This window comes from Callorhinus ursinus, unplaced genomic scaffold (genome assembly GCF_003265705.2).
Source record: "Callorhinus ursinus isolate GAN/ISIS: 27379988/994484 unplaced genomic scaffold, GSC_fseal_2.0 scaffold107, whole genome shotgun sequence".
Classification (NCBI taxonomy): Eukaryota; Metazoa; Chordata; class Mammalia; order Carnivora; family Otariidae; genus Callorhinus; species Callorhinus ursinus.
Genome location: NW_027397169.1, coordinates 149238 through 174864, shown reverse-complemented (window position 1 = coordinate 174864; position 25627 = coordinate 149238). Strand labels below are relative to the sequence as shown.

At 55.1% G+C, this 25627-nt stretch overlaps 1 protein-coding gene and 1 long non-coding RNA gene across 5 annotated transcripts in view; one reads left to right on the top strand and one right to left on the bottom strand.

Annotated features, from left to right (window-relative positions):
• The window catches only part of MYO1F (myosin IF), a 31945-nt gene extending 7931 nt beyond the window's left edge, over nucleotides 1–24014 (bottom strand). Inside the window, exons 1-19 of one of the 2 annotated variants that reach the window (XM_025863141.2) lie at nucleotides 23857–24014; nucleotides 15678–15815; nucleotides 15114–15203; nucleotides 14937–15031; nucleotides 14447–14534; nucleotides 14244–14333; nucleotides 12102–12233; nucleotides 11809–11940; nucleotides 11471–11603; nucleotides 11085–11281; nucleotides 10303–10383; nucleotides 10094–10180; nucleotides 9010–9096; nucleotides 8347–8514; nucleotides 7185–7270; nucleotides 4607–4688; nucleotides 3099–3205; nucleotides 2507–2605; nucleotides 2267–2411 (exon numbers count right to left, since the gene is read on the bottom strand). In XM_025863141.2, the coding sequence (XP_025718926.1) occupies nucleotides 2267–2411; nucleotides 2507–2605; nucleotides 3099–3205; nucleotides 4607–4688; nucleotides 7185–7270; nucleotides 8347–8514; nucleotides 9010–9096; nucleotides 10094–10180; nucleotides 10303–10383; nucleotides 11085–11281; nucleotides 11471–11603; nucleotides 11809–11940; nucleotides 12102–12233; nucleotides 14244–14333; nucleotides 14447–14534; nucleotides 14937–15031; nucleotides 15114–15203; nucleotides 15678–15815; nucleotides 23857–23859 (2040 nt within the window). In that variant the 5' untranslated portion in view covers nucleotides 23860–24014. The remainder of the gene's footprint in view (nucleotides 1–2266; nucleotides 2412–2506; nucleotides 2606–3098; nucleotides 3206–4606; nucleotides 4689–7184; nucleotides 7271–8346; nucleotides 8515–9009; nucleotides 9097–10093; nucleotides 10181–10302; nucleotides 10384–11084; nucleotides 11282–11470; nucleotides 11604–11808; nucleotides 11941–12101; nucleotides 12234–14243; nucleotides 14334–14446; nucleotides 14535–14936; nucleotides 15032–15113; nucleotides 15204–15677; nucleotides 15816–23856) is intronic. The other variant, XM_025863142.2, reaches the window with a different exon arrangement.
• Nucleotides 1–25627, top strand: part of LOC112816584 (uncharacterized) — a 49173-nt gene that overhangs the window by 9445 nt on the left and 14101 nt on the right. The window contains exon 2 of one of the 3 annotated variants that reach the window (XR_012377094.1): nucleotides 16502–16602. This is a non-coding gene — a long non-coding RNA (uncharacterized lncRNA). Of the gene's footprint in view, nucleotides 1–16432; nucleotides 16603–24413; nucleotides 25036–25627 lie in introns of those variants that run through there. The other 2 variants (XR_012377096.1, XR_012377095.1) reach the window with 2 other exon arrangements.

The following is a 25627-nucleotide window of genomic DNA, read 5'->3' as shown; positions in this document are numbered from 1 at the left end:
ATCAGTTTTGTCCTGTGCGAATTTTCAGTCTTTCTTTTTTCCTTACAGAATGTTTCCACGAAATGTTTCCCTTTGTGAATTTCATTATTTCGAGCCAGTTCATCTTCCCCACCTCAAAATGTGCAGACTGCATTTTTTTGTCAGAATTTGATTGTACCTTACATAGTCTTAGCCAGTGCTAGCTTTGTTTGTCTATTTTTTTTCAGTGTCAATTTTTAAAATTAAAAAAAAGATTTATTTATTTGAGAGAGAGAGAGACAGAGCGGTGGGGGGAGGGGCAGAAGGGAGAGGAAGAAATAGTCTTCAGCAGACTCCGTGCTGAGTGTAGAGCCCGACACGGGGGTCCATCTCACGACCCTGAGATCATGACCTAAGCCAAAACTAAGATTTGGATGCTTAACCGACTCACCACCCAGGTGCCCCTAAGACTGTTCTTATTTCTTGGGGCAAATGCATCTATAGGGAGAAGTCTAGATGTAGGTACAGACAAGTTTGGGGGGACCAAGAGCCCAAACTCCCAGGACAATTTTCTTCTTTCTCTCCTTTCCTTTCCTTCCCCCATCCTTCCTCCCTCCCTCCCTTCCTCTCTCTTTCTCTTTCTTTCCTCTATGCCCAATGTGGGGTTTGAACACATGATCCCAGATTAAGAGTTGCATGCTCTACTAACTGAGCCAACCAGGAGCCCGACGGACTATTTTTGTAGCCATAAAATCTCCAGAATCTTCACCCCAGTGTTATGTGTTTGGTTTGATGAGAGAACAGTTACTTGTAAGTTACAGTAACATCAAGGGAATCATCTGGACAATTTCCCAGTTGTCTTCAAGTCCCTAAGGTGCTAGCAGAGCAGGTGCTATGATCATGCAGGTGGTGAGGCACCTAGCGAGCCCTGAGCAGGCAGCAGCCCTTCCCCAGTGCTGGAGCGCGGCCCGGGCTGGGGGACATAAGACTAGCGTGGGACTGTGGTGAGCTAGCACAGTTCATCCGGACGGCCGGCTCATGGTTTGCTGTCCAACCCTTGCATAGAAGCAGGTGGCCAGGCAGGCCCCCAAGGGGATTCCTTGCCCTGCCTTTTTATTTATTTATTTATTTATTTTTTAAGATTTTATTTTTCAGGGGCACCTGGGTGGCTCAGTCGTTAAGCGCCTGCCTTCAGCTCGGGTCACGATCCCAGGGTCCTGGGATCGAGCCCCGCATCGGGCTCCCTGCTTGGCGGGAAGCCTGCTTCTCCCTCTCCCACTCCCCCTGCTTGTGTTCCCTCTCTCGCTGTGTCTCTCTCTGTCAAATAAATAAATAAAAATCTTTAAAAAAAAAAAGATTTTATTTTTCAGTAATCTCTACACTCAACGTGGGGGCTCAAACGTCCAACCTGGAGACCAAGGGTTGTGTGCTCTGTGGACAGCCAGCCGGACGCTCCCTCCCCGCTTGGCCCTGCTTTTATGTTCTCTTTGTCATTGTTGCTTTTTGAAAAACTACCCCCACCCGGGTTTATTGAGATATAACTGACATATAGCATTGTGTAAATTTAAGGTGCACATGAGCTGATGCAACGTATGTATATATTGCAGAACTGTTAGCTAGCGCCGACAGTTACCATTTCTTTTTTGTGGTGAGAACATGGGAGATCTACTCTCAGCAAATTCCAAGTATACAACACAGCATTGTTAACGGTAGTCGCCATGCTTACAGTAGGTCCCCAGAACAGATCTGTCATTGTGGCTTCGTTTTTTCCATGCAAGCAGAGGCAGCATGGAGCTGGTGGTGCTCCCAGCTTTCGCTAAAAGGCTAAGAGCTGATGATGACGTGCTGGAGGGATCATTTGTGCATGGAGGATGCGGAATGACGTTTGTCTGTGGTAGATCAGGACCCGGGGGCAGGTCTTGGGATCAACCAACCACCACTTGGATGTGAGTCTCAGGCCCAGGGACTCAGTGTGTTCGTGAAGGAAGGACGGAGGGAAGATGTAAGAAAATGTAAGAAAGGAGAAAGCGCAGAAGGAAGTTAGTTTCTCCACCTGCCGCCTGGCCGCCAGGGACTATCCGGCTAATTCAGGTTTTTCTGAGCACTTGCTCTCACTGCGTAGCGGACTTCCTGTTTTGTCTGAGCCTCACCCCAATCCTGCAGGGGGGCTACCACTCTCCCCACTTTCCAAGAGGAGAAACGGAGGCTCCGAGGGGGTAAGGCAACATGCCTGAGGCCTAAAGTGGTCTGAAGAGCAGGACCTGCGCCTGTGTGGTGATGCAGGTGTCTGCCTCTCTCTCACACTCACCGACTCAGGGTTCTTGACAAAGACCTTGGTGCTCCCCATCTGGTACTGGTCTGGCTCCATATTGACCGCCCGGAGCAGGTGCTGGACCCCCTGACGTTCATCCCCACGCCACTGGGGCCACGTCTCAGGGGTCAGAATGGCGTACCTGGAGGCAGAGGGCGTGGGAGGCTTTGGGGTCCATGCTGGCATTTCCTCTGCTGGGTGGGTGGGGAGGGCCGGGGGCAGGCAGGGGTGCCTCACCTCTGTAGGAACTTGGAGAACTGGCGGCGGTAGGCGAAGCCAGCCCGGCGCACCCTGATGTTCTCCTTCAGGCCCAGGTACTCCACCTGGTGCTTGACCCTAAGGGGGAAGGCACTCTGAGTCCCCTGGGGGATACTTCCTGGTCCTGGGCGTGAGTGGGTGCTGCTGAGCAGGGCTGGAGAGGGCAGATGTGAGACCAGGGGGGTCTGGATTCATGCTGGGGGCAGTTTGGGGGGGTGACTTCAGTGTCTGGGAGTCAGTTCTGTGGGGTGGGGACCTAGCTTCTGGGGGAGGGGTCTGTGTGAGTTCTGTGGCCAGTCCCAGGGTTAATTCTAGGGGTGTGTCCTAGGGTCTGGGGACAGAGGGGACTGTGCTAATTCTTGGGTCACCCTACGCTCAGTTCCGCTCATCCCTGCAGTCGGAGGGTCTTGGTCGGTGCTAGGTAGAACCCCAGGACACTGAGAAGTTTTGTGCTGGTCCTAGGGGTCATCCTTGGTTAGTCTTGGGATGGGTCCCATGACTCTGGGTGGGCTCTCAAGGGAGGGTCAGTCTGGGGGGACAGGCTGTGTGCATTGGTCCAGCTGGTAGTCACCTGCTCTCCTCCCAGTCACGGGGCTTCTTGGTCTCGTTGGGTTTGATGCAGCGGATATAGTGGGGCGTACATCTCTTCAGTGTGGCCACCAGGTCATTGGCTTGTTTCTGAGGTGGGGGAGAAGGCAGGGGTGGTGCACAGATGGGACCCTTGGACCCTCTCTCCTCCCACCTTGGATACAGGCTCAGGAGACAGAGACACACTGAGTGCCGGGCTGACTCCAGTGAGCCAAGGGGTCGGGTGTCCCTGGTCTGTGCATTCTTCCATTAGCACACACCATGGGGCTTGATAATGTGTGTGTACCTGATCCTTGAACCTCAGACTAGGAGCTCTCCTGTCTGCAACACTCACTGCTTAATCTGGCGCATAGTAAGTGCTCAGCAAATGTTTGTTGGTGGAGTAACTGAGCACTCAAGACAACATGTTGCATAGAACATTTCTGCCTGTCCTTCGAGGGGGACCACTGCTTTGGGAGTAGGGAATCATGTGTGTGTCCCTTGGGTTGTACATTTTAGTCCCTTGGAGGAGACTAGAAAGGACATTGTTCCAGGTGGGGGGATTGGAGAGAGGGGCACGAGAGACCTCGATGTGGAGTGTGCTCTGCTGTGTGGTCCGGGCCAGTGACTGCTGTTGTGAGCCTTGGTCTCCCCATCCACCTGGTGGGACTAGTCCCATACGTGTAAAGTGTCCCATGTTTGCAGCCAGCCCTGGCAAGGGCTCAATGCGTGGTTATGAAGAGGTTTTTTTAGAATGGGACACCCAGTTGATAGCAGCACTATTCATAATAGGTTAAAGGTAAAAACAACCTAAGTGTCCATCCACAGAGGAATGGATAGGAAAATGTGGTCCATTCATACGCTGGGAGATTTTTCAGTCTTAAAAAGGAAGGACATCCTGACACCGGCTACAACATGGATAACTTTGAGGGCATTATGCTGAGTGAGGTAAGCCAGTCACAGAAGGACACATCCCGCAGGACCCCAGTCCCAGGAGGTCCCCAGAGGAGTCCCGCCCACGGAGACAGAGAGGAGAGGGTGTGAGCCGGGGCTGGGGCAGGGGGTGGGGAGTCCGTGCTTCGTGGGGACAGAGTCTCCGTGTGGGGAGATGGAAAGTTCTGGAGAAAGTTCTGGAGACAGTTTGGGGAGATGGAAAGTTTGGAGACAGATAGTGGGGGTGGTGGCACAATGGGAATGTGCTTCATGCCACTGAGCTGTACACTTAACAGTGGTTAAAATGGTACATTTTATGTATATTTTACCACAATTCAAATTAAAGTGGTAAGTAACCAAAAGACCAAAAAAATTATTGAGATGATGGTTCACTTTTGGATTTAGAGAGTTAGGGGGGACTCCAAGGAAACTGGTCCAACCTCCTCACTAGCCCCAGAGCTGGAAGAAGACCCTGCAGCACAGAGGGCGCCAGAGAGAGGAGTGGAAGCTCCAGGACGAGAGAGAGACAGACCCCAGCCCTCCCCATGTGCAGCTTCTCCTCTCCTGCCCCAGGCCCACCTTGATCTTGGAGCCAGCCGTGCTGGGGCGGCCCTTCTTGTCTACATCCAGCTTCTCAGGAAAGAGCATCCGGAGGAAGGCCCTGGGCAGGAGGACAGGAGGAGTTAGAGGTGCAGCTAGACCTTGGGTGCTAGCACAGTTGTCCCTGCGTGTGGGGGTGTAATAGTGAGAACCGCAGAGTTCATTTTGTCCTTTTGGTTCCTTGATGTATTTGCGCTGTTCCTTCTGCCGCTATGACCCTGCACGACTTGGGTAGCAAGTAAAGTAGAACAAAGGTCGGTTCAGTAGGAACATCTCTGTAGTGCTGCAGCATCTCGGCATCTCGGGCTTTAGGGGCAGGTCCCCTTGTAGGAACGATCCTACACGCACAGGCTCATGTGTGAGCGAAGAGATACAGACAAGCGTGCTCGCTGCCTGTGGTAGTCTTAGATAGGCTCAGTCTAATTGTCCATCAGCAGGGGATTGCTTCGACATTCTTTGCTCCAGTCACAATCCCCTCCCTCATCTCCTCAGCAAGGTCTTCCCCGACCGCCATCACACAGAACGAGTGCACTGCTCATCCATACATATTCGGGAGGATGAAAAAGTTCTGGAACGAGGGAGTGGGGATGGTTGTGTGGCATTGTGAATGTGCTTCACACTACTGAGCTGTACAATGCAAAATGGTGAAGAAGGTGAACTTTATAGTGTGTGTATTTTATCACACTTAAAGTAAAAAAAAAAAAAAGAAGAGTGAATGATGCCCACCACACGCTCTAGCCCTTTATCAACGTAGTTCTTCTATCCAGTGCTTGCCCCAGTGGACACCAGAATCACCAGGAGAGCTTGTGAAAACACTGGGCCCCCACCCGGTTCCTCTCGAGTTTCTCATTCACATATCTGGGCTGGGGCTCAGTAATTTCTAATGAGTTCCCAGGTGGCACTGCTGCTGCTGGTTCAGGAACCCTACTTTGAGAACCACGGCTCTGTGCTTTCCAGTATGGCGGCCCCTGGTCACTGGTTATTGAAGCCCTTGAGACTTGGCCTGTCTGAATCATGATGTGCTGGGAGTGTTAAAATGCATACCAGATTTCAAAGAGTACCGCAGTATGGGGCAAGAGAATGTAGTCCATTCACTCTTAATTGATTCATATTCATTCATTCTTAATTTTTGTATGGATTGCATGTCGAAATGATATTTTGGGTATATTGGGTATAAGAAAACATTTTTAAATGTCATCTATTCACCTCTTTACTTTTTTTAAAGTTTATTTATTTAAGTCATCACTACCCCCCAAGGTGGGACTCAAACTCATGACCCCAAGATGAAGGGTTGCGTGCTCTTTTGACCGAGCCAGCCAGGCGCCTCTCACCTTTTTACTTTTTAACTGTGCTTATTAGAAAATTTAAAATTGCATGCTGGGACGCCTTGGGGGCTCAGTGGGTTAAGCATCTGCCTTCAGCTCAGATTATGATCCCAGGGTCCTGGGACTGGGTCCCGCATCGGACTCCCTGCCCCGCGGGGAGCCTGCTTCCCCCTCTGCCTGCCATTCCCCCTGCTTGTGTTCTCTCTTTGACAAATAAATAAATAGAATCTTTTTTTTTTAAAGAAAATTTTTAAAATTACACATGTAATGGGAAGAGGGATCGACCGCCATTTGGCACAAGGGATCTTTTGGGTGTGATGCAAATGTTCCCAGCTGGGTAGTGGTCATGGTTGCACAGCTCTATACATTTCCAAAAAATCACTTCTGAAGTTGGGCACGTTTCATGGCATGCAAATTGTACGTGAAGATGGTTGTTTTAAAGTCATGATGTACGTTGCTTGGATTCTACATGGATGTGGAATGTAAGGCAGTGAGGCTCTAGATCGCTGAATCTCAAACTCAAATGTGCACGTGGTTCTGGAGGAGGCACCAGGGGCATTTTGTTACAGTGCAGATCCTGATGTCGTAGGTCTGGGGCGGAGCCTGAGATTCTGCATTTGTACCCAGCTCAGAGGATGCTCCTGTTGCTGGTCCAGGAGCCGTAATTTCAGCCTCTTACCACCGTCTTACGCCTTTCACGCGATGCTATATTCTATTTGCCTTTTTTTCTTCCAGTTCCATGCCTGCCTCCCCACTTGGCTCTCCACTCAGTGAGAGCAGCCGTGTTCTCTGACCTCTCCAGTCTCCTTCCCCACAGGTTCCAATAAATGGTGCTTGGCACATGGCAGAGCTTGAGTAAAGTTTGGAGGTTAAAAAGGCAGAAAATGGAACCCGGTATGCCGCTGTGGTCAGGGAGCTGGATCCATATGTGTTAATGCGGAGAAATGCAGGGTGCGATGTGTTTTCACGGTGTACCAGGGGACACCGTCTACACCCTGCATGGACTGGGCTTGCATGGGGGAGGACTGGATGGGCCCTAAGGAACCGCCCCTAATGCTGTCCTTACTTCTTCCTGTGGACCTTGGGCTCCTGTTTAATCAGACCCGGTCACTAGAAACACTGTCCCTGCGGACAGCCACCCCCCACAAAGCATGATGGGAGCTCCCAGGAAGATGGAGAGCTTCCCGGCCTCCCCCCATCCCTAAGCGGATTTGTGCCCGGAGGCCACTCACTGCTCACTGGTCTGCATCAGCTCTATGAGGTCAGAGAAGAGAACGTCCCGGTTCCTCTCACAAAAACCGTTAACGTCGTAGGAGACCTGGAGAGAGACAGTGTTGGGGGAATGAGGGGCTGAGGCCCGGGGGGCTGCTTACAGCCCAGGTGGTCAGGGGTCCCGTGGGGACCTGCCCTAGGTGACAAGATGGAGCGGTACTTATAGTTCACAATAAGGGGCAGGAAGCTGCAGCATGGGCTTGGGGTCCCCGGAGGTCTGATGTTCAAGTGCAGATTGGAGGGCTGGGGCTGCAGCCTGGGCCGGAGGCAGGGGGAGGCGGCAGTTCTAGCCCAGAGTGGGGGATGAGGTGCTGCAGCCTGGACAGAAGGTCCCTGGGGGTCTGCTGTTTAATTTGAAGTCAGGAGGTCAGATTGGGTATCTGTGTTGTGGTCAGTTGAGGGGCTGGGGTTGGTGTCAGGAGGGTTCCAGCACTGGCTGGAGATCCATGGGGGGCTTCAGTCTGGCTTGTAGGCTGGGTCCGCCATCCAGGGTGGGGGGCTCTCCATACTCCTGGTTGCTGCTATTCCCTGGCTGAAGGAACACAGGAGCTCTAGCCAAGTTTGGGGATCGGAGCGCTGCAGGATGGCCAAGAGACCCCTGGGGCTGTCTGCTGCCCACCTGAGGTCAATGGGAGCGTCTATAGTCCTGTCAGTTGGGGAGGAGGACTGTGGCCAGGGTCAGAGGCCGGCGGATTTCTATAGTCTTGGGTAGGGGTCTGTAGGGGGTCCCAGCCCATTCTGGAGCTTACAGCTTCCTCCTGGGGTCTTTGAGTTTGGGTCAGAAGGCTGTGTCCTGGGTCAGGGGGTTAGTGGGGTCTGCAGCTCAGATCGGGGTGTGGGTCTGCTGCCCAATGTGGGGGTCAATGGGAGGGAGTTTCTGTCCCGTTAGGCGGAGCTGTCCTGTTAGTAAAGAGAACTGTGACCTTGGTCGGGGGCGAGTGGGGGTCTCCGCAGCCCTAGCTGAAGGAACAGGGTGTGGGGCCAGGCCAGTTCCTGGGGGGTCAGTGGGAGGGGTGGAGAAAGGGGTCGCGGAGCTCGGCAGCTCTAGCTGGGAGGTCCCTGCGGGCTGCTGGGGAGGCGGCAGCCAGGTGGGATGGGCGGGGGGCGGGGCACACCGCGCACCTTGCCGGCGTAGTGGTGGATGACGAAGCCGGAGCTCCAGCTGTTGAAGTGCTCGTGGGTGCCCACTGCCGCCTGCAGCTTCTGCAGCAGGGTCTGGTCGGCGCCGCCGCCCGTGGCGTGCATGGTGGCACACACATCGTCCAGGACGCTCATGATGCCCGGGGGGTTCTGTGGGTGGGGGAGGCAGGCAGCAGCTCAGCCTGGCCCGGCCCTGCCCCCATCCCGTTCCCAGAATGGGGAGGGAGTGGAGGAGGTGGGAGGTGGGGGGCAAAGGGGGTGTGTGTGCAAATACAAGAGCAAAAGTGCAAATACAAGAGAAAGGGGGGTGCAAATACAAGAGCAAAAGGTGCTCTTTTGGTGTGCCGGACTGCTGTGGAAGCTAGTTGGGGTGAGGAGCCCCATAAAGGACCCATGCTCCTTTCCCCTCCCCAGACTGGGATGGCCTGGTGGGGCACCTGTCAGGGTTGACCCCTCTGTCCCTGAGCAGGCTGCCCTGGGGAAGGTTCGTTGAGTGAGTGGATGAGGTGGCTGGTGGGATATTTCAGTGTGCTCCATCTGCCCTTAGCGGGGAGCAGGGGTAGAGAAGGGGCCCTAACCCACCCCCTCCTCTCCCGGGCCCAGCTCCAGACCCAGCAAGACGTGCAGAGCTGGCCCAGTCCTCACCAGCTTGTTTTCAATGAGGTCGCACACGACTTTGTTGTTGAAATATTGGATGGGGGTCCAGCGGATGCCCTCCTGTACATATTCCTCCTGGGGAGCAGCAAAGGGGGCAGGGATGGGGGTGGGTGTCTGGACAAGGATGTGCATGTTTCTAGAATGTGTGCCTCACAGGGGTGGGTGAAGGAAGTGTGGTGGGTGTCTCCCTATATCTCCCTGTCTCATCACTCAGGACCGTCTCCAGTAACGAAGCCCGTTGCCCTGTATGGGGCAGGCTGGGACCGCCACCCCAGACCGCCCTTGATCACCAACAGACAGGAGCTGGTGGATAAATATCCTGGCTCCGTTGCTTCTGGGCTGGGTCAACTCGGGTCTGTGCTACAAAGTGTCCCCCCAGGGCTCAGCAGAAATTGGCCTCAATTGCCTGCAGTGTCACCTGCTCATCAATACACCTTATTCTGGCTTTTTTTTTTTTTTTTAAGATTTATTTATTTGTTTGCGCGGGGGAGGCAGGGGCAGAGGGAGAGGGAGAGAGAGAATCCCAAGCAGACTCCCCACTGAGCACGGAGCCCGACCTGGGGCTTGATCCTAGGACCCTGAGATCCTGACCTGACTGAAATCAAGAGTTGGACACCTAGCCAACTGAACCACCCAGGCGTTTCCCCCCCCACAACTATTTTTTTTTTTTTAAATATGTCTCCCACTTCCTCACTCCTCTCCTGATATTTGCCCTGAATCCTTGTCTCAGGCTCTGCTTCTGCGGGATTGGATTGGATGAAAACACCAGGAATTTTTGTGCCTCTCTTGCATGGCGGTCTCCCCAACACTGCAAACAGTGCCTGGCACACAGCAGGTGCTCAATAAATAATCATTGGAGGAATGACCAAAGAGGCTATGCCACAGCCCTTGTCAAAGTTTTAGAGGCAGAAAACTGCTTCCATAGGAAATGTCATGACGGGGCCTGGACAGGTCAGCAGAGAGAGGTGGGAATGGGAGGCTTGAGGGGGGGCGTTTCCCCGGGTTGCTCAGCAACCTTCATGGTCCTGCCCCCACCCTCAGTGCCCCCTGGCTCCCGGCTGCCCCTGCCCACCTGCTCAGCTTTCAGGGTGAGTTCGATAAAGATCTGCTGCAGCTTCTCGTTGACAAAGTTGATGCAGAACTGCTCAAAGCCGTTTTTCTGCCAAGGGAGGCCAGGGGTGCTGCCATCAGTGGGCTGATGCTGGAGCCTGCTGGGGCCACTGGGCTACCGCAGGAGGCTCAGGGAGGCACAGGGTGCGGGCTGGGGAGCAGAGGCCATACCTGGAAGATCTCAAAGCCATAGATGTCAAGCACACCAATACTGTACTCCTCCTGGGGCTTCTGCATAGCGCGGTTGATGGCCTGCAACGTGGGCGGGGAGAGTAGGGGAGTGCCAGCTTGTCACACTCTGTGTGTGCTCGCAACCGTGTTCGCGGGCTGTGTCCTCTCTTGTCAGCTCCTCTCCTGCCTTCTCCAGCTCTCTGTCCCCCGCCCCCAGTCACCGCACAAGAAACCCAGGTGTTAGAAATCCGGGTTCCTACCTTGGGAGCTCGCTTTGCCTCTTAACCATTCTGCACTTCTATTTTCCCGTCTTTAAAATGGGGGTAATAATGGCAGCCACTCTGTAGGGCTTTATAAAGGCATTAAATTGACGCATGTAAAGACACTGGAACGGTAGCTGGCGGAGGCTAAGCGTTCCGTAATGTTGGCTCCTAGAGCGTTGTCATCGCGTTTGGCCTTGACACGTCCAGTGCATCCCTTTGTCCTCCTGACAGCCCCCCTGTGGCTCTCAAATGCACCCATCTGTCTCTGTCCCCACAGCCCTGACCCCAGTCCAGGCCTGGATGCTTCCAGCAGCCCCCTCCCTCCCGGGCTCCATGCCACAGCCAGACAGAGCCTCCTCCTAAATCTTCCACCTGATCCCCTCCTGCCCCTGCTTGATGCCTCCCATTGCCGGGAATTGGCCAGGTGACTGTCAAGCCTGCCTTCCCCACTTGGCTGGTCTAAGCCCAGGGCACTGTGGGGCAAGGCCTCTCCCACCCCCTGGCCCCGGCCCCTCTCACCTCCACGAGAAAGTCGAAGAGACGGGCATAGAGCCCCTTGGCCAGGGCATCGCGGGTGTAGGCCGCCTGCTCCACGTTGAGGGTCACGTCGATGGACTCGCTGCGTCCGCCCCAGCGGCTGTCCATCTTGCGGCTGGTGAGCTTCTCCTGTAGCCGCCCACTGTCGATGCCCAGCAGGTAGGCAGGAAAGGCCAGAACTGCCAGGGTTGGGGGGAAAGAGAGCAGCCAGTTAGGCTCTGGGGCCTCCTGTGGTACTTCCTTTGCCCTCCTTTGTGCCCAGTGACACAGATATTGTCCTCATGGGTTCTAACCCCCTGGGGCCCTTCTTAGGAGGAAGCAGTTGGGATACACACGTCCACCCCACCCTCCCCAGCACCCACACTCACGGTCCACACTCTCCACCCGGGCGTAGTTCCCATCTTCACAGAAGCTGATGTTTCCCAAGTGCAAGATTCCCGCCACCAGCTGCAGGACCAGCTGCTGGATGTTGGGCGGGATCCCAATGACCTGCATGGCATTCTGCAGGCACAACAGGGGCAGAACCTGTACCACGGATCGCCACCTCTGCCCTGCCCTCCTGGGTTAGGCTTCTGGGGCCACAGCACGGACGCAGGGAGTCACCTGGATCCCTGTCTTGCCTATTTCACCCGCTTGCTGTGTGGCCTGAGGCAAGTCCCTGCCCCTCTCTGGGCCTCGGCCTTCTAGAGTGGTGGTCACTGCTCACCAAAGTCTCACTGAAGTCGCTCAGGTCATCGGTGCCATCCACCTTGTAGGTGTCTGATTGGAGGTAGTAATAGTAGTCGGGGGTCATGAGCCCCAGGTTCTGCCGCTGCTCCTGGGAGGCTCCTTCCAGCAGCTGGAGGGCGAGCAATGCTCATGCAACTGGCATTGGACTGGCACAACCCTTGTGATGCCTCGGTCTTCACTGTCCTGGGCTCCGGGACACTAACCCTCCCCTGTCTCCCCTTGGGCTCTCCCTCTGCCCCATCCTCACCCTCACGGCCCCTTTCCTTGCACCTGATAGTAGATGTGGAAGTTCCTCTCGTTTTCGTTCTGCATGACCACACGGGATTTCTCTAGCAGGAAGTTGGAGATCTTGCCCCCGTCCGGCTCCCCGCCACGGCTGAACTGGATCTCAAAGTACTTGCCCTGAAGCCGAGAGAGCCAGGTGAGGTGCCCAGGGTTCCCCGGGGGTGCAGGTAGGGGAGGAACAGAGGATGGGTCTTAGAAGCGCGGCCTCTTTCCCACATGATCTCAACTCTCCTCTCTCCACCTCCCACTTATGGACTGGTCGCTCTCTGCATCAGCTCCTTCCCCCCAGCCTCTGTTTAAGCTGCTCCTTCTCTAGTAACTTCCCCTCATCAGGGCATCCAGCCCTGTGCCTGGCACATAAAAGTACCCCATTTTATTGACCACTTTCCTGGTCCTTCGACCACAACGCAGAGGCCTCCGTGTCTCTTCGGGCTGCTGCTGGTTTCAGTGATCCTGGCTCTCTCTCACAGGTTGTCCCTGAGCCCCGAGCGAGGGCCCCACAAGCCCTTTCTTTGGTCTCTGACAATATCTGGGTTCTACTCTGGTCAGAGGTTGGAGGGCAGAGAAGCCCCCTTACTTTTTCCTTTCTGCCACTGTCATGCAATGACAATACCCATTACATCATCCCACTACACAGACACCTGTAATACAAGACGTATACCTATTTTATTGTACAATAAAATAATATAAAACATAACTATATGTTGGAGGTTCATCCATGTTGTTGTGTGTATCAGTAGTTTGAAAATATATACTGCGTGATTCCATTTATATAAAGTTCTAGAACAGCTGAAAAATGGTGGGAAAAAAAAAGACCCAGAGGAGTGGTTGCTTCTGGGATGAGGTGGGAATAAAGGTTGACTGAAAAGGGAAGGAACTTTCTGGAGTGACGGTGATGTTCTGTGTGTTGATAAGGCTTTGGTTGCACAGATGCATGCATTTTTCTAAACTCGGTGAATGGTCCACTTTAGATTTATGTGTTTTGCTATACGCAAATTTTACTTTAAAAGAAATGAAAGAGCACTGCAAATTTATATTGGACTATAATTAATGATCTGCATGCTGATGTGTTGGCAGGGCAGAAAGTATGGTGTCTGCTCTCTTTAGTGCATCAAAAAAAAAAAAAAGATGAATAGGGGCGCCTGGTTGGCTCAGTCAGTGGAGTGTGTGACTCTTAAACTCAGGGCTGTGAGTTCAAGCCCCACATTGGGTGTGGAGCTTACTTAAAAAAAAACATATAAACAGATGGAGTTATGATAAAGTGAGCATAGCAAAATGTTAACGATAGATCTCGGAGATGGGCAGCAGGTGTTCACTCTACCATTCTCCCAATTTTTCTGTGTTTTATTTTTTTTTAAAAGTAGGCTCCACGTCCCGTGTGGAGCCCAATGCGGGCCTGAACTCATGACCTTGAAATCAAGAGTTGGATGCTCAACTGACTGGGCGACCCAGGTGCCCCATTAAAAATTTTAATAATAAAATGTTGAGGAAAATACTTAAAATATAATTACATGATGAATATGTTAGAAATAAAAATATAATTAATAATATTTAGGGGAATAAAAATCTTATTAGTGTATGGAATTTATTAAATCATTTCATGTGTAGGTATTGGACTGGAATTATTGAGGTCTGTGAGATGGGTATTAACATCATCCCCATTTTATGGATGAGAAAACAGGAGCCTCAGGAGGTTTAAGCTACTGAAACATTGTTGTTGTTTTTTTTTTTGTCCAAGCCACAAATCTAAATAGTGACAGAATCAGACCATAAATCCAGATCTGTTGGCCTATTCTGTCTTCCATTAGGCTCAGCACTAACACCTGACACAAAGAAGGAGCCCAAGAACAATTTGTTGAAAGAAAGAATGAATGGGAGAATTGGGAACTGAACTGTGAATAGGAACGGATGTAGCATGGTCACAGCCAGGGAAATATTTAAGAATGTTACAAGTCCAGGCTTCTACAGTTCAGCTGATGGGGGAGGCTTTTTCAGGACTACAAGCAGGAAGTGAGTCTCCCATCCAGGAGCGGGGCGCGCGCGCGTGCGTGCATGCGTGCGTGTGTGCGTGTGTGTGTGTGTGCGTGTGTGTGTGTCAGTTGCTCCAAAGCGGGGCTGCAGACTCACAAAGCGGCTGGAATTGTTGTTGCGCACGGTCTTGGCATTGCCGAAGGCCTCCAGCAGTGGGTTTGATTGTAGGATGATATCCTTCACGTGCTGGGAGCAGAGGCAGGTGGAGGTGGGAAGAGGTCAGGACGAGGTAGGTTGTCCTGGGCGTTAATTACTGTGCCCCTGGGGAGACCCAGCCCATCCTTCTGTTCTCCCCTCACCTGGACCTTCTCACCCCCGCCAGACACCTTGGAGATGTAGCCCATGATGTATTTGGCTGCCACGGTCTTCCCAGCTCCACTCTCTCCACTGGGGGTGGGTGAGGGAAAGAATGATCAACGGCCATCGGGGAGGGAAGGTTGGGGGGGTAAGTGCCCTTTCTAGTGCCTGATCATTCATTCATTCATTCCCTACTGTGTGCCAGGCACTATACCAGATTCTGGGGAAACAATAGTGAACAAGACAGACAAAAATCCCTGCTGTCTCAGAGCTGACATTTTGAATGGACAGATGGACAATAACAGAATGACAGAATAAATATATCATGGGTCAGGGGGTGACAAAGAAAGTAAAGCAGGGCCAGGGGCAGAGAAGGACAGTAAGGTTCTGTTTGGATCAGGAGTTCTGAGCAAAGTTCCCTAGGGTGCTGAGGCTGTTGTGGGGCCTGGGCAGGAGGGTGTTGAAACCCCCTCCCCCCCCCACTCTCTGTACCTGATGATGACACACTGGTTCTCACAGTCAATGAGCATGTTGCGATACATGTTGTCCGTGAGGGCATAGATGTGCGGGGGATTCTCGTACTGAGCCTGATGGGGAAGGTCAGGTCTTAGCCCAGGGCTAGAGGCTGGGGGTCCCGGGGCTATGCCTCCCACCTGGCCCCGGTCTTACCGCGCCCTGGTAGAGGTCGATCTCGCGGTCAGTGAAGTAAGGCATCTGCTTGAAGGGGTTTACGGAGATGAGCACGGAGCCAATATAGGTCTGGGGTGCCGTTAAGGGCTGTGCGGTGTTCTGGCTGGCTTTGTTCCTCATGGGCCCCCGTCCCCTAAATCCTAATCTCCTGGGGCCTCCAGAGCCCCATTGCTCAGAGCAAGAGAGGGAGATACTCAGATGTGCTCTGGGTCTTTTCGGGAAAACACAGAGCCGGGTCCAGAAAGGAGAGATGGAAGGTACTGTGGCTGAGCTACCCAGGGCAGAGGGAGCAGTGAGGACCCCAGCAGCCCCCAAGCAGAGCCCTGCTGTCACTCCCATCTGTCCCCTCCTCCCACCCGATGCTCTCACTGCCCATCCCTCCTTCTGCTCATTTGCTCAGGCATCTGTCCATCCCTTCCGTGCTCCAGTCTCTCTGCCACCCTTCTCTGCGTGCATCCACGTGCCATCCCTCCCTCCACTGGTCAGTCACCCTCCTGTCCCTGTCTCCATCATCTGCCCGCCCCCGCCCACGGCGCAGGGTACAAAGATGTAGTCGTCCATGAAGCGCTTGCGGAGGTTGCCCACGATGGCGTCCTCGGTGATCTGGGGCAGCAACACCATGTCATCCACGCCGCTCTGCTTCACGTTGTGGCTCTGCCAGTGGAAGCGCTCCTTGCTGCCCTGGGGTGGGGGTGGCCAGATGGGAGTGAGCCCCTGCCGGGCGGTGGGGTGGGGTAGGAGCGGGGGGTGGGGCACGGCGGGGGTGGTCCTGATGTCTCAGCGCCCCCGCCTGGCTCACCTCCATCACCTCCCTCTGTCCACTCGCCAGCCTCCTTCCCCAATTGGGGGACACCCGGGGAGGTGGGGGAGGTGGAGTCCGGGCTCCCTGCCCCAGAGGAGGGGGCTCTGTCCTCCCATACCTCCACCTAGTGTCCCACTGTCACGGATGCCAGGCCCAGGGCGGGGAAGAGTGTGCTTGGGGCTCTGGCGGCTGTGAGAGGGGAGAAGGGTCGGGGGAGGCTTGTTTGGGGGGGTTGACTCACCCTCTTTCTCACTTCTCTGTGGCATTTTGACCTGCCACCCACCCTTCCACCTCTAGATGGCCTGCTTCCTCCTCCTCTCCTCCTCCCTCATGGTCATGCATCCTAGCCTGTTCTGGCTGTGACCTCTGTCCTCTGTACCCAGCCTTGACCCTGCTCCTCGGCCTCCATGGCTTTCCCTTCTCATTTCCTCCCTCAGTTTTTTTTTTTTTTTTTTTTTAATCATGTGAGACTTTCCTTAGGCCCCTGGGAGGGGACTCAGACACAGGCTCCCTCCCAACAGACCCCTCCTCCAGGAAGCCTGCCTGGAATGTTTTCTCTTTTCAGCCCGACTGAGCTCATCCAGCGCCTCGGACACTTAAACATACTGGCTGTCTCAGGTGCGCTCTGTTCGGTATACCCCTGCCATGGACGAGTCTGGCAAACAGGTGAGTGATGGCGGCCCAGAGCTTCCCTGGCAGGCGTGCTCATGCCTACATGAGATGTCCCCCCTCCAGGAAGCCCCTCATTCTCAGACCAGGAGCTCTTGGAGGGCAGGGACTGGGACTGAGTCCTTTCTCAGCTCTAGGAGGGATGACCTGACGGATGAACAGGGAACAGGGGCAAAGAAAGAAACCCAGCTTCAGAGGAACACCCCAAGAGCAAAGGATGCTGGGAATCAGAGGCAAGTCCTCAAAGCTGACCAGTGTTTGCCACACAGATTCCGGGGAAGAGAGATGGTGCGTGGGGCGGACAGGATGCAGGCAGGCGTGGAGCAGGAGGGCCGTGTAGGACAGAGGTGTAGGAGGGGCTGGTCTCTCTTGGGGACCCTGGGGAATTCCTGAGCAGGGGAGTTGCAAGGTCACATTGTGGACATGCTGACAACCAGAGCAGTGTTCATTGAGGAATGCCCACAGACATTAAATGAGGCCGATTTCTGGTGGGGGGTAGATCTGGGTTCCAATCCAGGTGGGGTGATCCAACACCGCTCTGAGCCTCAGTGGCCTCATCTGTACAATGGGAGAAGCAGCCTCACTTTCCAGGGCTAACAGGAGCAAGTAAACTGCTCTGGGGTACAAAATCCAAAATGGGGTGAGGGGCTGGCACTCCTCTCCAGCCCAAGGAATGGTGAGGATGGGCCCTGGGCAGAGGCGTACTGGACGGAATTAACATTCACCAAGCGCCCATGACATGCTTGATGCAGGGGGGCCGGGGGTGAAGCCAATATTATGAGCAGTCCTCATGGCAGCTCAGGGGAGTCTAGGGCAGAAAGTGAGGCTCGAGAAGTGTTTGACACTTGACTACGGACCCGGCTCAGTTGTCTCCGAGGGTGTGGGACTGGAGTCTGGATCCATCTGACAGCAAAGGCCAGGCTCTTGCGTCTACACCCACAAGTGACTGGGGCCCACGGGGTGTTTGGGCTGGGCCTCGAAAATCAAGAAGGGCTTTGGTCAAGAGCTGGGAGAAGAGGCGTGCCAGGCAGTGTGCGGGTGCAGAAGCAGGAGCCAAAAGCAGAGGACTGAGCCTATGTGGGGGCTTAGGGCTCGAACCCCTTCAAACTGCTTCCAGCCTGAGCTGTCAGACTGAGTTTTTCATATGGCAAACCTGGTCTCCTTGCTCCGGGGCTGAGAAACCATCTGTGGCTTCCCATCATGCTCCCAGCCATCCCACAAAAGATTCTGGGGCACTTACTCTGTGCTGGTAACTTCGGCCCCCAGGGAAACACCCTTTCAGGCCCTAACCTGGGTGCCTCCGAGCTTTGCTGATGCTCAGGCCTCTGGCCAGAACACCTTGTCTGGCCTTCACACTTGGCTCAGGTGACGTTTCCTGTAAGAAGCCGTCCCCAACCCCAGGCCAGGTGGAGGTTCCCTCTGGACCCCCACAACCTCCGGGGCCCCTCACCACAGCCCTGGCCACATGCTGGACACCCTGTACGTTGGCTGCATCTTGTGGTGTGTAAGCTTCTGAGGGCAGGGGCTCGGGCAATGCCCGGCTGCACATGGCGTGGGGGCTCATTTGAATGAGCGAGTCGAAGAGTGGTATAGCCCGTGAATGAATGCAGGGGAGGTCAACCAGGGCCAGGTCCCGAAGGGCCTTGAATGCGGAGCAAAGGAACTCAGCCTTGATTGTCAGCAGCTTGGAGAATTCTCAACAGGGCTCCTGGGGACGCTTTAAGAATTGTGAGAGCATTTTTGGTTGTCCCGGGGATGGGGACTGGCTGGCATTTGGGCTGCAGGTGCCAAATTGGCCCACAAATTATTGCCCTGACCACAGCCCCCACTCCACCCCACCAGCTGCTCATGTAAGCGACAAAACTGTTTATAATCATTGGAATCTAGGATCAAATTCTATTTTATGTCTACACAGAAAAGCTAGGTATGTTTTGCATGGCTGACACCCACTCCATCTTCCAGACTACCTGTATCAAGGGAGATTTTAGTGTTACTCAGATTGCACTAAGACTTGTTCGGCATTTGGAAGCTCAAGCTGCTCATGGTGTTAGTGTGGCTGACGTGTCACTTGGCATCAGCTCATTGAGATGCCCCTGTGTCCCCACGTGAGCACCTGGGGGCTCCAGTGGGCGTTCATGGGCCATTGGCCTGAGCATCTTCATCTTTATGCGCATATTTTCTTCCCAGTGACTTTCTCCTCCGCATTACAGGAAATCACATTGTTTCTGAAACATGGGAGTCGGTGTGTTTCACTGTCTGTGAATTTCAATGCAGGGTTTCAAGGGGGCGCCTGCCAAGGGGTCTGTTATAAGAAGGGGTGCTGGGTGTGATGCACCAAGAACCCCGGGGTGCAGTGGGAAGGGTGGTGGGGAGGACAAAGCTATGGGAGCAGCATTGTGCAGGGGTTGGAGGGGATGCCTGTGACAGAGGCTGAGCAGGGCGTCAGCTGGGAGGTTGGAGGCAGCCAGGACCGGTGGGACCTGGAGAGGACAAGGGCCAGCTGGGAGAAGCAGGGAGCCATCGACCGGACCCCCGAGCTGCTGAAGAGTGTCCAGCTCACCGGAGGCTCAGAGGGGCCCCCGTGGAGAGCACTGGCGACCTCATTCAGAAGCCAGATTGGGAGGTCAGGAGGTGTAGACAGGGAGTGAGGATGGCTTTCAGACGGTCTGGCTGAGAAGGGGAAGAGGGAAAGATGCTGTGGGAAGAGGAGGGGTCAGGGAGCAGGTTTCCTGTTTTCAAGATGGGGAGACCAGAGCGTGTTGGTAAGACGGGATGAAATCTGGGAGCAAAGTGGTATCCTTCATGGGCTGCTGTCACCCAGGGGCTGCAGGCGGGGGTCTGCTCTTTCTCTGAGCCAAGGTCGGTGGGGAAGTGGGTGGGTGGGGGGCTGATGGGGGGACAGGAAGTGGATCCTCTCTCTGAAGACCTCTGAGGGGTGGGGCTTCGGGTGGCAACTATGGTAACCAACAGCCATCATAAGGATAGTTAACAGCCCACTGGCACGCACTTACTGTGTGCCACACCGTGGTCTAGGCTTCTTCGGCGAATGACCTCATTTATCGGGCTGAGATCAGTCCTGTGACCAGGTCCACTTTGTGGAAGAGAAAACTAAAGCACAGAGAGGTTCGTTGTCCTCTCCAAGGTCACACAGCAGGAAGGGAGGATGGCTGCCCTCAGTCCCATCTCAGGTCAGAGGTGGCTGGGGTTGGTGCTTCAGATCAGATGAAGATGGGGCGGAGAGGAGATTGGTCCTGTCCAGAGCTTCCCGTGGGGGGTCAGTCCGGTCTCTACCCTCAAGCTGGGCCGAGGCTCAAGGCCACTTCCTTTCTGTGATGCTGGCTATGTCTGGCTGGTTCTCTTGGCCCCAAGGACTTGGTTCCTCTTCCTTCTTCCCCCAGCCAGCTGAGTGGCCCTCTGCCTCTTGCAGCCCCTGCCATTCTGTCTCTCTGTGTCCTGCCCCTGGGGAACCTGGAGCCTCCAGATCCACTCCCAGCCCCCTGTGCGGACAAAACCATGGGTTGTTGGTGGTAGAGGGAGAGAAGGTGTTGCTCAAGTGAGTACAGTGTGTGGAAGGACAGTCAAGAATTTTGGCATAGGACCAGTTGGGTGTGAGGCCTGGCTTGATGGTTGACTGACTATGTGACCCCGGGGAGGCCGCTTCACTTCTCCAAGCCTCGGTTTTCCCATCTGTAGAATGGATTCCATAATAAACCTCCTCCACTGGTTCTCTCACTGAGAGGAGTCAGTGAGCCAGTGCAGAGAGGAGGTGCACTGGATGCCTCAGGAAATGGCAGCTGGTGACCCCAAGAGCACTTAGTGATCGGTGTTTCACAGAGGATATAGGAGCTGGTGGGTAGACGCTTGTTGAGGGAGTGAAAGAATGAATGAGGTACAACTGGGACGAGACTGCCGCCTCCTGCCCTGTGTCATAAGTACCCATCTCCCTGTGGCTCCCCAGTCTCCTAGATCAAGTTGAAACTGAATTTCTGAGTCCCTTCCTTGGGGGTGGGGGTGCAATGAAGATGTTGTGGTCACAGTTGACCACAAGCCAAGTATGACTCAACCTGATGGGGCTCTTGTGAAAGAGAGTCAGGGCTGGGGTGGGAGGTGGGAGGTAGCTTCTAACTTTGGCTTTTTGGAGAGACTCCCCCCCAGTCTAAGACAGAGGGCATGTGGAGTGGGGCTTCTGGTTTCTTTGGAGTGGAGATTCCAGGCCCAAATGAGGCTGGAGGGTTGGGCAGCTTGGGGCATGTCAGTACCCCCAAGTCCCCACAGCTCCTCATCTTGTAGGGAGGAGCAGGACATTGCAGGTCAAGGTGGCTGTTAAAAGTGTGACTTTAGGAGTCACTGAGTTAACATCCTCTGCCACTTTTGGGTTGTCCAGCAGCTCATGTAACCTCCCTGGAAGGGAAGGTTATTTCCTCATCTGGAAATAGTGATGGCTATTCCCTCATCGGGAAAGTGGGAACACTGAGGGCTACAGGCCTCATGGGGGCAGCTAGCCGTGCAGATTGAATGAGGTCAGGCTTGGGAAGCAGAAACACTAGCTGTCTTCAGCATGCCCAGCGGCAGCAGCCTGAAGCTGGCCGGTCCCACAGGCTCAGGGTGCAAGGCCAGGAGGAGGGGCTGGACGCGGGAGCTTTTGCAATTTGCCCTAACTGCTCTGGCCTCCTAGCTCCTGGGTGCTGATGAGAAGAGCCCCAGATGGAGAGACTAACGAAACAGCCACTTCCTTCCTTGTTGGGGTCCTGCAAGCTGTGGCCGCAAGCAGGGAGGAGATGTGAAGCTGCCATGGCAGCCGCTGCTGGGGCCGGCCCCCAGCTGCTGTCCCCCGTCCCCACCCCCCACCCTGGCATGTCCCTGCAGCCTTGGTCCGGTCCTCCCCCAACTCAGTGGGGCTCTCGGGCCACACCCTGCGTCCCTGCGGTGCAAACAGCATCCTCGCCTCCAAAGGCTCTTGAGGTCCCTCCTCCCTTGGGGGGAGGGCTCTCAGTTTCCTTTTGGCCTAACTGGAGGGGACAGGTGGGGACCCTTGTCCTTCTAGAGTCCTCTGCCCCAACTCTCTCTTGGCCAACAGCCTTCTCTGTCCATCCCCACGGCTGCTGCCTGTGCACCAAGCAGCCACATCACTGTCTCCCTGCTCTGTGTCTATACTTTACAATCACCCTTACCCTCACCCCGCCACCACCACCACCAACTGGGGACGGTCAGTTGTTGCCTTCACCCACCTTGCCATCAAAGTCAAACAAAAACTGCTGAACCTCAGTACCAGCCCCAGCAGTCAACATCAAACAGGAAAACAATGATGAATCGCACCACCAATTTCCCTAGCATCACCCACTGCCGCGACAACCACGCTCACAATCCTAGCCATAAATAACCACACAGGACCAGCTACCATGGAAACAGCCACTCCAAAACCAACATGGCCAACCAACAGCAGAAGAATGCTATACCATCCCCACCCAACTCCGAAGGACAGGGACCACCAACGGCCATCGTTCCACGGATCAACCCTGACAATGACCCACCACCGACTGCAAACATTCCACACTAGCTGGCACCAAAAGCAACCGTCACCACCACCAACACACCCATGAGAACTAGTCACTGCCAACTTGCAACAACAGACAGCAATGAGCACCATCCCCGCCAGTGGCACCAACAACCCAACAACCAACGTTCAACAGCGACTGAGAACGAGTCACCTCCACCCACCAACATCACTAACTCCAGCAATGACCAAGCATCACCCACAGTGATGGTTACTATATAGAGTGCCTAGTAGGTGCTCTGTAAAGCACTTTATGAACATTGTTTCATTGAATCTTTCAACACTCTTCCTGGCACTTGTCATCATCGCTCCAGGAAGAAATCAGCACCCCTAGATAGAAGTATTAGCCTCGTGGGTGGGGTCTGCTCTTTTTTGCCCCCTCTGTGGTCCTCTTGGGGGAGTTTCTCCTCTCCCACAGCCCGTCGGCGTAGCAAACCATTGACTAAGCATTTCATATGGCTTCCTTGGGAGGGGTTGCTTTTCTTTCAAGTAGCAAATCATTTCCTGTGTTCTTTTGATCAAAGTCGGCCCATCTGATCCCCTGAGCCCTCCTGCCTTGGCTCCTTCTTCGAAGAATTTCCATCCCAAGCCCAGAGCTCTAGCTGATGGTTTGGTTTGTGAGTTACCCAGAGGGGTCCTTGGCCCGCGATGCCCAATGTATCCTCGGCTTTCTGAAGTCAGGAGAGGTTCTCTCTCAGACTAACACAATCCCTGCCGCTTGGTCTACCACCCAGCCTCCTCCACCTCGGTCAGCAGCTACCTGCTGCAACTGCCAGGGAGACTGCAGTCGTCACCACTGGCTCTGTGACTGTCCCTGCCACATGCTCTCATTGACAGACTGACAAAAAATGAAAGCTGAAGTGGCTTGCAGGAGCGGTGGGGGCAAATTTTCTAGCAGCCCGGGCTCTCTCTTCATGTGTGTCATGATGCTGCTGGGTCTAGACCTGTGTCAGTGACAGTCTCCTGAACCCTGTCACCTAATCATCATCGAATCTCAACCTCACCCGGGTGGTGACACCTCTGGCCGCAAAGTATCCCCTGACATACATGCTCAGGAGGGTACCAGTGGTGGTGTGGCCGTGCCGGGTCTCACCGTCTTCTGTTTCTGGGATTGCTATGACCAGGCCACCCCTACACAGGCAGGATGTCACCACACCATCGCTGCCCCCCATTGCCCATTCGACCCAGCTTCTGCTCCCAGCTGTGGACTCAGAGTGGTGGAACCGACAGACTTGCTGAAGTTCTGAGACTTTCCCCGACTACTTTCTACATCTCAGCTGACTTCCAAATATGACATATGTGGGAACCGAGGCCCAGAGAGGGGAAGTGACTTGCCCAAGGCCACACGGGAAGATGAGGGACCCAGCCGGGCTGGAAACTGGTTCCCGAAGCCCCGAGAAAGGGGTCTGTCCTTGTCCCTGCAGATACCGTGTGATCCCACAGGGTCATCCTCTGTCCTTCAGTTACTGGTCCCTCCTTGGTCCTCCATCACCACTCTGGCATCCTGGCACCACTAGATGTGAGCTTGGTCCCTGGTGAAGGATGCTGGGGGCACCTGAGCTGCAGTGAGGGACCCCCAAAGGGTCTGCTGTGCCCATCCCCACGGCCCCACCTTCTGATTGGTGGCATCCAGGTCACCTCCACCTGGCTGGTGCCCCCCACCCCTGCACTTCAGGGCCCACCCTTGAAGGACTTACCATGGTCGGAGGTTGTATCGGGCTCCTGGGGAGTGCCTGGATGGGTCGTGGCAGTGGTAGAGGCTCAGGGTGTTCTAGGGGGTGGCTCGGGCATGGCCTTGCTCCTGCTCCTGCACCAGACTCCCAGCCCTAGTTCCTCTTAGAACAGCCCCTGTCCCACTTCCTTTAGCGGGAGGGGCCCCTGCTACAGGGGAGGGAAGCTGTGCTAAGGGCGGGGAGAGAGCTCCAGCTGCAGCTCTGGGGCTGAGGGTGCTGGCCGTTTGGGGCTCTGCGCCTGAAGGGAGAGGTCGAGGATTGATGGCAGTGGCTGCCAGGTTCCGGAAAGGTCCTTTCTCCAACTCCGTGGATAGGGGCTGCAGCAAACAGCACGCAGGTCAGCTGGCTGCAGGACTGACTGCTTGTTCAGAGCAACCTCGGGAAGCGCTTGGGCTGCTCATGTCTCTTCAAAACCACTTCAGATGTGCGTCTGTTCCAGCGTCCCTAAGCAAACTCCCTCTTCCAGAGCCGCCTCTGCTGGTCTTTTCCCCAGAAAGGCCAGTGGGGAGCCACGCGGGTTGGGGTCGGGGGCGGGGGGGGGGGACGACCCACATCGCGAGTGGAGGTTACTAGGAACCAGGGGAGAGCTGTTAGATCCCAGACTTGGGATGTTAGCTCTGGATTTAATACCCCCCGGCTCTGCTACTTCTGGGCCCCCCACTTTTTTATAAAATGGGGGTGCAGGCCCTCGCCGCAGTGCCCGGCACACATAGGATTCATCAAGTGTTGGCCCATGTCCCGATCTTGGGAGAGCAGCAGGCGACGTCCTGGTCTCCTCTTGACATTTAGGAAGTGGCATTTCGGACAGGTTGTCACCTCCCGTGCCACACAGCGGGGAGGAGGCGGACGCCGACCCTGGGAGCCTGGCAGGGAGGCGAGGACCCGGGTATCCCTGCGCTCTGGGCGGTACACAGCGTCGCGCCGGGACGTTGGCAGGGCGCGGCGCCCCCTAGTGGGCCACATCGGCGGAGGAGCGCGTCTCTCCCGGAATCTCTCGCACGAGGTTGCTCGAGGGCTTGGCGCCTGCCAACCGCACCCATGCCTCCAGGCACCGGTGAATGAGCAGGCAGGGGCGCCTTCTCCTTGTTGGAGGCTTCCGAAGGGGCTTCTGCACGGAGGGGACGCCGGTGCTGAGGCTGCAGGGTGAGCTGGAGTTAACCAGGTGAAAAGGGGAGGGGAGGGTACACCTGGCAGAGGAAGCAGCTCTAGCAAATGCCCCCCCCGACCCCCCCCCCCCCCGAGATGGGAAGATGGCGGGAGACTGAGGAACTTCCGCGAAGCCCGGGAGCCCCGTGCGGCTGGAGCGTGCAGAGGGCCTGGGGATGCGGTGGCCGGGGACAGCAGGTGTCAGACCGGGTAGCTTTGAGTCCCTCCTTGAGAAGCTGTAAAATCACTGGGCTCTGGTCTGTGCTGGTGACAGGCCCCTTTGGACTGATGGGGACCACCTGCGGGAGGGGGGAAGCACGGCCGCTTCCGTTCGGTGGTGGGGACTGCGTGTGACTCAGACACACTGACACGCACCCAAATCAACACTCGGAAATCTACACAAGACAGAACTTTATTGATGGAGGGCTTCCTGGCGAGGGGTGGGTGGGCCCCAGGGCAGGGCCTGTAGCACCATGATGGGGGCGCCTGGATGTCGGGGTCCCCCTGGGGCAGGCAGGGCAGAGGTTGGGGCAGATCTTGCCAACTCTGCCTCAGCCCTGTAGCTAGTCTGGTCAGGGGGAGGGTGTCA